We start from the raw sequence: 13799 nt of genomic DNA, 5'->3' as shown, positions 1-13799 counted from the left end.
TATAGATTACGTTTAAATGTAGTGACTAACCAACATACTGACCGGTACTTTGCCTACAGATTTTACATTTCCAGTCTCAAACAATGCATGGAAACACGTCTGATAATGCATGCAAGGCTTATCTCTTCGTTGTAGCGAGCCCCAGAAGATCACACACCACTCACAAATTCCCTATTCACTTTGTAGTTTATACCTCCGATGATATAGAAATGCTAGCTTGCTTCTTGAAATGAAATCATTTAGTGTTACGGCTAGTGCTATGTATAAATGAAAGTCAGGTCATGTTATCAGGCTATATTTATATAAGTGCATGATAACCATCTGTAAAAACACCAAAGTAATAATATTAAGTATTAGCGTGCTTGTCCTTACCCGATCACTTGATGCTCATAATGTTGCAATGTTCTCTGTAAGGTCTGCTGCACGGTCTGAGGCTGCGTGATAAAGACCAAACGAGAAATTAGTCCATGCAAATAGATTACATTTACACATGCATTTGAAGCTAGAAATTAGTTTTGCATAATCGCAGGACCCTCATTTTAGAGAGTATGAAATAATTTAACTTCTTCCTCTTCCCAAAAACAAAACAACACAAATCCTTAGACCGAGCAAAGAGACCAACCCATAGCTCACCAGATGTTGTGAAATTATGATTCTTTGCTAATCTTGGCCAGCAACATACCTTGAGAGCCATAGATTGATAATAAAAAGATATATGAGCCTTCCTTATTCCCTGGCTATTCACCTGTGTGAGAATATGGCTTATAAATCTTTTCTAATATAGTTTCATGTTTCATACCAGTTTTGTAACAAGTTTGTAACCTTTTTTATTTAATTTTTTGCTAGGTCCCATTTATTGTAGGTGACATTAGTCTGACAACCCATTCTTTAATGGCAATATTCAAAACCCATTTTACAACTGAAATAAATTAAATGCTTTCAAAGTCTCCTTTTCACCGGGGGCGGCTGTACCCCTTCAGTAAACATGTTATTGTGGACGGTTACCTGGAGTCTGACTTATATAATGTGTTTCTTTTGACCTATAAGTCTTTTACGTAGAAAATAAATGCTATTCAGTATTTTACAATGGTATGCAAACTGATATATTATAAATATTGAAAACAATCTGTTCTAATATATTGACTTTAAACGGGGCAGTAAGACATTAAAGATGTTGCTCTTTAAAATGTTATGATTAAACATTCTGCAAAAATGTCTCTCTATAGAGTTAATGTTACAATAAATTGTTGTCCCCTGCATTGGTGGGTGTAAAACTAAAATTGGAAAATGAACTGTGGACGGACTTCATGCAACCGAACAATAATCTTAAACCTAATCTGGATTCCCTGTTGTCAATTTCTCCTATAACAGGGTCCTTTGTAACCCCTGGTCTATCAGTCACTGTTGTGCAGATATGTGCAGCATGTTTTACACTCTGATAAATTGCATGTGGCGATTTGAACAAAAACTCCCAGCTCTGTTTATCTACCACGTGCAAGTGGGAATGTCTAACCTTTCTAAGAAAGAACTACTACTAGGAGATTAAGGGGATTGTTTAGTTGACAGATTGTATCTATTTTTTTCTCATGTATGTCTTATGTCCTCTCCTGCTGCTGAGGAACTTAAATCCCCTTCAACCTCTGCCAACCAGTGATTTACTCGTTTTACACAACAGTAAATAAACACTGATGCATAGTGATCCTCTTACATACTATCTTTCTGTATCAGAATGTAAAACAGGTAATATCCTGGTGTCCTGGCTTCGAAAACATGCAATATGCCTTACATTCTTCTATATTATAAGTACAAACAATATAATAAAAAAAAGTTCACCAAAAAAGTAAAATATAATAAAGCATTATTTATTATTAAATAATAGGTTCTTAATAAGTAGGATTTATCTATTTATTTATTTATTAAATACTCACTTCTCAAGTATAACATAGCTCCACAGCAATACTACTCACAGTAATGTTAATCCACATTAAATGTGTGTTTAGAAATTAGTCTAAACTACATTGTTCTTGTTCTAAATTACATTTTAGCTACATAAATTGTTATTAATAAGTCTACTACAATTTCTTAGGAATTGAAGTATCGCTTTTTTGTCTATCTGTTAGGAGTGCGTGTGTAATGAGAGTGTGCAGATGTGGCACATTGTGTATGTGTGTAATCAGAGTTGTGTGGAGTGGAATGTGCATGCAGGGAGTTGGTCTGAGTGCTGTGTGTGCATTGGGAATTGTGAACATGAGAGTGTGAGTGGCAGCATGTACAGTTGTATTCAAAATTATTCAATCCCCATTAAAAAAAACAACCAGGCATATAGTCAAAATGTGCAGACTTTCAGATGTATTTAATGAAAATTCAAACAAAAGCAATTGAAATAGCTCAACACAATGAATACTTCAAGTGGTTTAGCCAAATTCAACTGAAAATACAACTTATACTGACTTCTCCAGTCTCAAAATTATTTAACCACCTGAATAGAATTCCTTACAACAGCACAAATATGCAAAACATGTGTTGTCTCAAGCACACCTGATGAAACTAACTAATTAGCTGCACCAGGTGTGCTTGAGCTGGAACACATGAAATACCTAGACTGACTAGAGGTTTGTTGAGTGTCACGTTTGACTGCATGTTAAAAATATGGCAGAGTCAAAATAATGGTCCACAAAGCTAAGAGAAGAGATCCTCGCTCTTCCTTCCCAAACAAGGAACAGGTTACAAAAAGATAACGAAGGCACTGAATGATCCTAGAGACACCTTTGGAGGCATCGTTTGCAAGTTAAAAGTTCAAGAAACTACACTAACTGAACAAGGCAGAAAAAAGGTATTAACTGCTGCAACCAGATTTCTGAGAAGCCAAGTTGTGAAAAACCCTCAAGAGACAGCAAAAGACCTGCAGCAAGACTTGGTGGCAAAAGGCATAAAGTTTAAGTGAGCACAATAAGGTGCTCCATGCCCGAACTGTAAGACGTAACCACTATTGACCCAAAAGCGCAAGAAATATCAGCTCCAATATGCTCAAAATCACTTAAAGAAGCAGAGAAGTTTGGGGAATCTGTTCTGTGGAGCGATGAAACAAAAATTGAACATTTTGGGCCAATAGATCAGTGGTATGTCTGGAGGAAGAAGAATGAAGCATATGCTGAAAAGAACACTCTGGCTACAATTAAGCACTGGAAACCTGCAGTGTGTGGAAGGCAAGATAGATTCATTGAAGTATCAGGAAATCCTAGGAGAAAATGGCATGCCATCTGTGAGAAGGCTGAAGCCTGGGTCTCATAGGACCTTCCAACAATAACCCCAAGCATACCTCAAATTCCACCAAGGCTTTGTTGCAGAAGAAACCTTGGAAAATTCTAAAGTGGAGGTCATTGCTCATGAGTAGTGGGCTAAGATTCCTCAGGAATGCTGCCAGAAGCTGGTGTCTTGCTATGCATCTAATTTGCAGCAGGTCATAACAGCAAAAAGGTACTAACGATGCTTGCCATGAAGTGGTTGAAACAATTTGAGATTGGAGAAGTCATTATAAGTTGCATTTTCATTTGAATTTGTGGAAACCACTTGAAGCATTTGTTCTGTTGAGTTATTTCAATTGCTTTTGTTTAATTTGTTCAATGCAAACAGCTATAAAGTCTGTAAGATTTGACAATAAAACTGTGACAAAAGTGTAGGAAATATTATTCCATATCCCTTTCTTTGCATCAATTTTGCCTTTTGAATTTTACATTGAGGTTTAGTGAATAACCCTAACATTTTGCATGAAGTCCCACTGAATCACAAGGATGTTGCTACTTTGTGATTCAATACGTGTTTGTAATCTGCATTAAGACAGAATGATGAGTTGTGCATCACCTGATATAATTCTTATAGCAGAATGACCTGATATAATTCTTATAGCAGAATGCCATGGTAGTCATAGAGTTTATTGACTGATCATTTAAAGGCAAGGCATATTGAACACCTGCCAATGCTGTCTTCTTCTGTCATGACAGATACAAGTGCATGTAACGGGTGCTAGTATGGAGCGTGATCTGTGCAATATGTTGTGGTTGGCTATGTGCCCTGCGTATTAAAAGGTGCCAGGTTGTACAGAGATGGTCTCATGTGGGTTAAAGAAGCTGTACATAAAGAGGAGAGGGGGGAGTGGGGTAGGGGAGAATTAGATTAGTAGCGCGCCAATAAGTACCAACTACTGGGACATCTAAATCGTTGACTAAAGTGTGTTAACTGCGTCCCCATTGTATCATATGGTGTTCTTTATCTGAAGAACCTGTTACTAGGTAGCTTACGACCTATAAAACATGAGTATATAACAACACTTCAATACCATTAAGAGTAAACTAGGTTTTTGTTTCGTGGGCAGGTAAAGTAATGCTTCAGTTCCAGGCCCTGGGAGACCTAGGCAGGGTGAAGGTGATGGCAGTTGCCCAGGTAGTCAGTTCATGTAAGTGGTTGAAGTGTCAGCTCTCAGTGTAAATGACTCTACAGTGGCCAGATCACAGGTTCCTCCATGGGCTTGAGCAGGTTGCATTGGGGCCAGCTGTGTCTTAAAGGAACATTATAGTCACGAGAACAACTACCTTATTGTATTTGTTCTGGTGAGTATCATTATTACCTTCAGGCTTTTTGCAGTAAACACTGTATTTTCAGAGAAAATGCAGTGTTTACATTACAGCCTAGGGATACCTTCATTGGCCACTCCTCACATGGCTGCCAGATGTGCTTTCTGGGGCAGTGCTGCACACTGTGCTGCACTGCCATTCAGTATATCCACCCTATGCATGGAGACACTGAACTTTCTTCATAGAGATGCATTGATTCAATGCATCTCTACGAGGACATACTGATTGGCCAGGGCTGTGTTTGCCAGTCCTATGGGAAAGCATTGAGCCAGTCCTATGGGAAAGCATTGTGATTGGGTCAGAGAATCACCTCTGATTATGCCAGCCAAACAGGCAGATTAGTGGCAGAGGCAGAAGCTGCAGACTTGAATAAGTAGTATTTTACTATATTTAGGGAGGTACGAGGTGCCAGGGGGGCTACAGTGTGGTTTGTATGTGACTCTATAGTGTTCCTTTAAGTGACTAAGCCTATTAGTGTGCTTTTTTGAAGTATCTAGAAAACCACTGGTTTATAGTCTATCTTTAGTATTTTTTTTTTTAAATTGAATGTTAATGGTGAGTCATCATTTTTCACTTTTCAAAATGAGTATAATGTATCTTTTGATTGGAATATTAAGTTCATTTGCTGTGATGATATGCTATACCAGACATTTCAAGAGGAACAAAAAGCTGCCTTGCGTTTGTATTATCTGTCACGACTGGCAATCTTGTCTTTATTTCGTACCAGCTTTTGACTCATAATTGTTATTTTATCAATTTAAAAGATAATTCATTTAACAATAGTACTAAATGTTTAGATAAGAGATGTGTGGATAGGTAATAATCACCAATTTTTAATCCACATAGGGAATAAAACCCACTGCACACATTTCTTGCCAATTACTATAAATTCCTGTGCCCTAGAATCATGTCCTAGCAGATCTGGATTTACAACATTATTTTATTTATTTTCTCTGAATGCTGAAATATAATACAATGCTTAATAACGTAATAACAATTCCATCTCCTATGGAAACTTCGATACAAGGTCACATCAAGGTTTCGACTGAGCTAGTAATTCATGGACTGTAGTGATATAAATCAGTAATATGATGTGACCTGTAACCTTTGTATGCTTGTTATCCAGCAAATTCATGCAATTAATGCTCAGATATACATCTGTAAGGAAGTAAAGAGTTAAATTGGGTGATACGGACCATTGTGTAAAATATAGATGGATGTGTAAAAAAACAAAAATAGTCCCATTTAGGCTGCATATGCAGTTAAGTGGATTATTGGATTATTATGAATTAATGGAAAATTATTAAATAGAATGCAAAAAGCATAGTACAATGTTTATAAAATATTTATGGTTATAATTTAGACATGCAGTACAAATGAAAGGTAAGAATAATGAGACAGCACAGAAAGCTGTGTATATTGCATGGGTATCTTGAGACATGAACATTAAATGACACTGGATGACTACGTGGCTTTCCTTAAAGCTTGATAATTCTCTGTCTTGTGAATTAAAGATCTGGATTCAAGAAGGCAACATTTTAGAGGCATTGAAATATACGATCAAATATAATACCAAAATAGGTTAAAAAATGTTTTAAAATACCGTCTTTCCATCCCATGTAATTTAATTCTAGAGGAACAATCCCAGTACAACAGCACCCTCCCTCACAACTCTATCAGGCAATCATATTCTTGCCGAAATCGAAATTAACCAAGTTAAGCTTAGTGTACTTCGTGTAATCCTATAACTTCTATATGCCTTTAAATATACAAAAAAATACATATGTGGTTAGCATTGCTTTCGTTCGGCTTCCTCCCAGTCAGCTCCTCCTTCTAAATATATAGCTCCAGATTTACAGCTCATGTGTCAGTTTTCATACCATTTCCATGGCCCCTCAATGGACCTGTAATGGTAAAAGTGGATGTACTGAAAACTATGGAGGTATAACTGATGCTATAAAACTGGTCATCACATAATTTATCCTTTTATGTTTTTGTTACACCTGGATCCTGTATAGATGCTAAGAAGAGCAGTTCTGTGTTCTAATCATTGGCTTATTTGGTGCCTTTTAACTACTTTAAAAATACTGCAAAATATATTTTCTGATGCAAAAGAGCTTTTGGATGAATTCATGAAGACATGATAATGGCATGACTGGGTTAATATATATTTGATGTGTTGCAATGCGAGAGTTGAAAATATTCTAGTTTATTTTACCTTAAAGACTTTTAGAGACTTGTTATTTATACAAGGTTTGCTGATATAAAGAGATATGTAATAGGCTACAAAGACTGTTTAGCCTTGAAGAAATAACATCTCACCGACCTTCCTTTTGTTCTTTGTCTTGGTTGCAATCTGTCACGCACTAATGGCAATCCAGGTCCATAAAAAGTATTTCTGTGTGTATGTATATTCAGAGAGAAATGCTATACATCCATGATGACAATCTGATGTGAACATCTAATCAACGCTATCTTGCTTTTATACAGAAAAACATACATTTGCTCCATTTACCAATACTGTTATTACCAAGAATAAAACCCTCAGAACGAATTTGAAAGAATCTGTGAATTTTCTGATCTGCAACATGAATAACAACTGTGTAACTGTTGTTGTTTCACCTCCATCCTCATCCCAACAATTTCAGTAATGATAGAAGCACTACCATTATCAGTTTTGTTTTCCTACATCTTAGAAGATTGAAGAATAACGTCTCTGGGAGAAGGATATTAAAGTTGAGATGTTAAAAGAGAACCTTAGAGGACCAAAGAGGACCTTAACAACTCTTACATATTTGCATCTGGTTCATCACTGGTTTAGTGGCGTGGGATCACTGTTGGTGCCTTTAAGAGGTAGACACGGTTAAGGTGCCTTTTAGATGTGCACACTCTCCTCAAAAAAAACGTGCATACATTTGGCGTGTTTAAAGCAGAGACCCAGATAAATATCAGATCACAATCAGTGTTAACCCTTTAACTCAGGATTAGATCTGGGGACTCCCAGCACCTTAACCACTACAGTAAGCTGATGTTCCTATGGTTTATAGATTGCTTCTCTAATGTGTCAGACACTTGCTCGTAAATTTAACTTATATAGGTCCAGGTGGTTTTACTATCAAACAAAAAAAATTGTTCATACAACTTAGCAGTAGAATTTTAAAATGGGTTACCCTGTTAGATTATTAAGGTACACTCTGTGCACCATAACAACTTCACTTGAAATAATTTGTTATGGTGCCAGGGGGCTCCTGGTGCTGGCATACCCAAAGTCCAGTATCCAGCACCCCATTTCTCTGCCCTTGTCCTTCCACTGTTGAGATTCTTAAAAGCAGAAGCCTTGACCAGTGGCGAGAGTGTTTAATGGCTGAGAGTGTCAGCTGATGCTCTAAGCCAATCATTAGCTGCCCATTCACAAAAAAGTTTGAGAAACACACATATTTTTATCAAGCTATTTTGTGAATGGGGAGTTACTGATTGACTTAAAAGCATCATCTAATGCTCTCAGCCAATTAGCAGTGCCCCTGACTGAGGCTTGCTCTTTTGGATTTTTGAGGTTAAACCATTCATGAACTGTTTAACCCCTAAAGGTTTGATAGCACAAAAACTCTCCTGGCACCATAACAACTTAATTCCCATTATGTTGTTATGGTGCCTGGAGTGTTCCTTTAACAAAAGAATTAGCAGTAAATGCAGACCACTGCACCCTTTTAAATTGAATTAATAATAAAATGTAAGTTGCAATGTTAGAAGAATGACCTTTGCCTCCAAAGCAAATTTCTTGCTTCAGTAATTAGAAAACATCGGCATGTCCTCAAGAATTCTCATGCCGAGATTGATAAATTAATGACACCATCATTACCATCATACAGAAATGGTAAAACTACAATAGACTAGTAGGAGAACATATCACTAGTGTCCAGAAAGCAAAGAGCTGAGATTGTTCTACTAGAATGGTTAATAACATGTTCCATTTGTACCATGTATAACATCGTAATAAGGAGGAAATCGCTCAGAAATATTGAAAGGTGAAAAAGAATTAACATTCAAATGTATTTGGGACATACAATGAACACAGAGGAATATTATCCATGTCTACAAACAATTGTCACCGTATAGGAGGGCAAGACATTGAAATATATGAATAAAGAGTCTTGTGATCTCTCCTTTTAAATGAGAATTTGTTATTGTAATCCTAATAGTATTGATCTCTTGTGGATATAAAATCAGTAGAGTGCACATTCAGAACATGTAATCATGTTAAGATAATGTAATCAAGAATTTACTTTGTAAATACTATATTAATTTAGGAAAGATTTCATAATCTCTCAAAAAGTATTAAGTAAGGAAATTCAAGGGAAGTTATTTTATTTATGTGGAAAACACCCATTGTCAATTTATGTTTACTAAATGTGCATTGCTGATAGACATTTTGATTAAATAGGTGGGTGTCAGCACCTCATAAGTTCTACAGTCAAAGTTGATTTCGATAACCACTTGTCAATGTATTGCATAGCACTCAGCAAGCACATTTTTTTTTTTTACTTATATCCCCTAGGTGATAAGGCAAATGTGTGGGTGAAAACATATTAACACTTACAGGGTTATTCACTAAACTCTGGACTTTGTACAAAATATGCTAAAAGGAATTAATTCCAACCACAAAAGCAATTCTCATATTAACTAGAACCAGATGCGGTTGAAATTTGTTCGGCCAAAGCGAATCTGCAGAAATTGCCTGGATGCATTTGGTATCTGGTCTAAAGTTGGTGCATTCGTGTACAAATCATTTACAAAGTATATGAATTTCCACAAAGCATCAATTTTAAGCCGAATAGGGTTTTAATGCATCCAGCAGTAGGCATATTCACAAATTATCATTTGCTTGCTTTTATTAAAGCAAATTATAGTTTTAAGTACTGTTTGTTCAAATAGTTAAGCTTGAGTTACTTTTGTGGCAGTTGGTTATCAGTCACATTAAAAAAGGAGATAAATAAATGCAAAGCCTTTGGGGCTCCTAATGATGTATTTTTTTAAAACTTGTGACTGGGCAGCTGTCTGTGGCGTTGTTGGCACCATCTATTCAAAGGGATCGCTAAAGGGGAAGATTTCATTGTTACCCCTTAATCCCATGAAATATTGAAATAAAGGTGTCAATTACATAATTAGTGACAGTGTCAATTTCCTGCATTATGTTTTGGGTTTGTTATATAGCACAGTGTGAGGGTATTTCTGTAGAGCAGGTGTAGATTCGAAAAAAAATGTTGGTTTACATATAACTTTGAATTATAGCCCATTATGTTATACCTGCTACGATATGGACTCAAATTGACACAGTCGTTCTTCTGAGGCCATAAAACTTGCTCTGCTCAAGATGTCCGCTTCAAGGATGTAGTCCAATACAGCCTTAGAATCAGGGATACTATCCCAGGTCTCTGAGATCTTCCCGGGAGGATCACAATAAGCATTCACCAAGATCTACAGTCCCAAAATGAGCACACAGACCTTGTGGAAACTAAGAACGTTGTAAAGCACATATAGAGGTTGTTGGCAAACATCTCCCTGGAGGTGAACCACCAGACACTATTACAAAAAGCAGCAGATGCTGAGAATCATGCACAGTACAAGAATGTGAAGTTGTGAGGGATCTTTAAAAGTATTATGCCAATCAACTTGCCAACATACCTTTTAACACTTTTATAGCCATCCCCCTGATTTTGATTAACTGCTGGACAGGGCTCCAGGAAGCTGGGTTCAGATATCAGAAGAAATGTGGTGGTGAGGTTTTATTTATTTGCATCCAATGAGGCCATGATGTCAGCACTGCGCAAGTTTCACAGTCTCCCAGACCCACACTCCAGTGTGTGTTTATATACTGATCTATCTGCTGCAACAATGGCTAAACACTTTGAATTCTTGGCCATCACCAAAATGTTCTGTAATCACAACATACAAGGTGGAGTTATCCCATTAAACTTAAAGCAGTGGATCAATCCGTCCAATTTACACCCTGCCAAAAGGACTGCAAATTTTTAATCCATGAAAAACAATTTCAGCTGAATATCTTAATCAAGCTCTCATTCTCTTAGTTTCAACCATCACGGAGGAAAACCATAAACCCAAGAGCAAAACTTTCAGGGAAAGTGGATCGTCTATAGCAGACCTCTGCTGTTCACCTATTTCTCATCAACCCACTTATAGAAGCGAACTGCTGCCCTACAGTACCACCTTATACCAGACAATTTGTCAACCTACATTCATTACAAATTGACAAATGATCAATATTCTTTACAAATAAAAAAAATGATGCCAAAATAGGAGAGGAAAAGCACACATAAAAAAAAAAAAGAATAAAATCCGAATATGTTTTGGAAATGATTGTGTCCTTAATCATAGAGCCATCTCCCTCGTTTCTGTTATGGTTTTATGTAATTTACTCCTTAATGCAAACATGTGGTCACTGAAGCATACCATCAATTTAACCTATTATTCACAAACATAAAGTAAATTTTAAACTAACTGCAGCATGTGCCCTCCTTATTACGGTGTGAATAGACAATATGTGTTAGCCATTTTGAGCCTGATACAGCCATTTTGTATGCTAGAATGCCATGTTTAAAATTACACCACTCTAAGAACATTAACAAGTAGGAATATGTTTTCCAGTTAAAATACTAAATATGTTAAATCAGATTTGAACTGACTGACGCTATATACCCTCATATAACCTTAGATAAACGTGTTTTCTCTTTTCATCTTGTGCCCATCTGCCACAACATTCGACTACAGTGTCTAATAACATCAAGGCTTATGTTTAGTCATAAACAGAGTATAAGAATAAACTCAATTATTAAACTGTAAATTGAGTGATATTTCACAGATACCATTAACAAATATATATCTAAAGATAGAGCATAATGTTTGCAGTGCAGTGTGATAAGTTTGCAATGATAAAATAATAAAGATATAAGAGTATTATTTAGTGATCAGAAATTAAGGAGTTTAACATTATACAACATCCGTAATTTATAAAAAAAATAAAATAACATATGATATGTGTCAGAACTCTGGAAGTTGGCAGATAACTTACTAACCCATGAATTGTCAGTATTATTTAAATTATGTGCCACTCATAGATATCTATTGACAATATACCTTTAAAAACCCTGTGCTTTTATCAATAAATTGACCAATTGTCAAATTCCACCAGAAAATATTGGTCAGTTTGATTATTCTTCAGTCAAATCAACAAGGGTCTATCCATAAATTGTTCAATTCTCCAGGAAAAAGGATGGTTGGTCAGTATAGATGTCCCGAACAGTTCGCCGGGAACTGTTCGCCTGCGAACATAGCTTGTTCGCGGTCGCCGCGGCGGGCGAACATATGCGATGTTCGGTCCGCCCCCTATTCGTCATGGAGGTGGGAGGGTCTGGGAGGGAGGGTCTGCTGCTGATTGGCTGGAATGTGTCTGCTGACTGTGAGGTACAGGGTCAAAGTTTACTCAATGATGACGAATTGGGAGCGGACCGAACATTGCATATGTTCGCCCGCCGCGGCGACCGCGAACAAGCTATGTTCGCCGGCTAACAGTTCCCGGCAAACTGTTCAGGACATCTCTATTGGTCAGCTGTAAAAGACCCAGACAGGAGAGAACCCTAACAATATGAGCCACAAAACTGGCCTTTATAATAATAGAGAACATCCTTTATTTCAATACATTGTTTCTTATGAGAACAAGATTGAATATATTTTTTTACATTTTCAGATTATTATGTGATCTCTAATTCTTTAAGAAGAGTCCCATCTGTTCTTTTTTATATATATATTTTAAATGTGAAGTAGATATATTCCATGAAATTCAAAAAAGCATATGATAACTATAATTTGATTTTATTTAACTGATGAGTAAAGGATAGACAGATTCATCCTAAATGTGCAAAAAAAATGTAAAGCATTTTCATCTTTTCAATTTTGAAATTACATATTCTAAAACAGGCTTCCCCAAACTCCAGATGTTGCTGAACTATAACTCCCATGATTCTACGAATTAAATAGATAGGCTGAGAATCATGGGACTTGTAGTTCAGCAACATCTGGAGGGCCGGAGTTTGGGGAAGCCTGTTCTAAAGCCATAAAATGCATTATTTAGGAATATTTTCACAAACAGAGAAGCATTTACAGTGAAATTTTATTCTGTTTAATTTCCAATTAACATGCTAAATCAGCAGGATACTCGTCAAAAGCTAATCAGGTGCATTATATGTATCATTCCCAATTTTCTAATAGATTACACAATTAATTAAATCTCAAATTAGTTTTATAATTGCATAAATAAACATAAAACTGCACTTACTAGGAGTAAAAACACAGAGGAGGTCTGGGAGAACACAAATTTTCTAAAATACCAATATTAGAGAAATGGTAACGGTCAAAATGTAAATAACAATTTCATAGGGTGTCTGTGGTTATCTCACCTCTGAAAGAGGTGATGTTCAATATATAAACTGAAAGATTTGGCCTTAATAAAATACTGTGAACAAAACAATAAATAAACACTATGCGAGAAAATAAACAAATAACACGTGAAAATGTGTTATCCCGGGTATACTTCACGAAAGCACCAAAAATATAAGAATTTAAAAAATGTGGGAAAAACGCAGTACACATATACAACATATATGAAATGGTTAAATCTAAACAAAGAATTATAAGAACTTGGAAAAATAAATATTGGATATTCCACTAAAGTGAAAAGGCATCTAAAAAAAGATAGCAAATACATAGCGAAATACAGTAATGAAAGGAACATTCTGGTGAGTATAAGGTAGAACACTCACAAACAAATGAGGGTTTCAGGCTCATCACCCTTCGAAGGGTACTGTAATAGAGATCTTCTGTAGGAAAAAATAGCCACAACAGTGAAGAAAAATAAAAAAAAATGAACATTTATTGTATTGTACGTACAAGAATATTAAATATATGGGCATATCTCCACCATTAGTAGTAATCCAGCAGAACAACAGGCCCAAAAAGTAAGCAGTATAAACCCCAATCCAATGAAAATAGCAGACAAAGTAGTAAATATATAATGGGTTTCGTCCTTGGACCAGAACATCTTCAGGGATGTGTAACTGTACCTTTCAGGGATCAGTATAAGGAGGCTCATCTTGA

At 36.2% G+C, this 13799-nt stretch overlaps 1 protein-coding gene across 1 annotated transcript in view; it reads right to left on the bottom strand.

Annotated features, from left to right (window-relative positions):
* GUCY1A2 (guanylate cyclase 1 soluble subunit alpha 2) overlaps positions 1-13799 on the bottom strand; it is a 198939-nt gene that overhangs the window by 167523 nt on the left and 17617 nt on the right. The window contains exon 2 of the mRNA XM_063444920.1: positions 373-434. Within this exon, the coding sequence (XP_063300990.1) occupies positions 373-434 (62 nt within the window). The remainder of the gene's footprint in view (positions 1-372; positions 435-13799) is intronic.

The sequence above is a fragment of the Pelobates fuscus genome, chromosome 1, assembly GCF_036172605.1.
Source record: "Pelobates fuscus isolate aPelFus1 chromosome 1, aPelFus1.pri, whole genome shotgun sequence".
NCBI lineage: Eukaryota > Metazoa > Chordata > Amphibia > Anura > Pelobatidae > Pelobates > Pelobates fuscus.
This window is presented reverse-complemented; position numbering and strand designations above follow the sequence as displayed.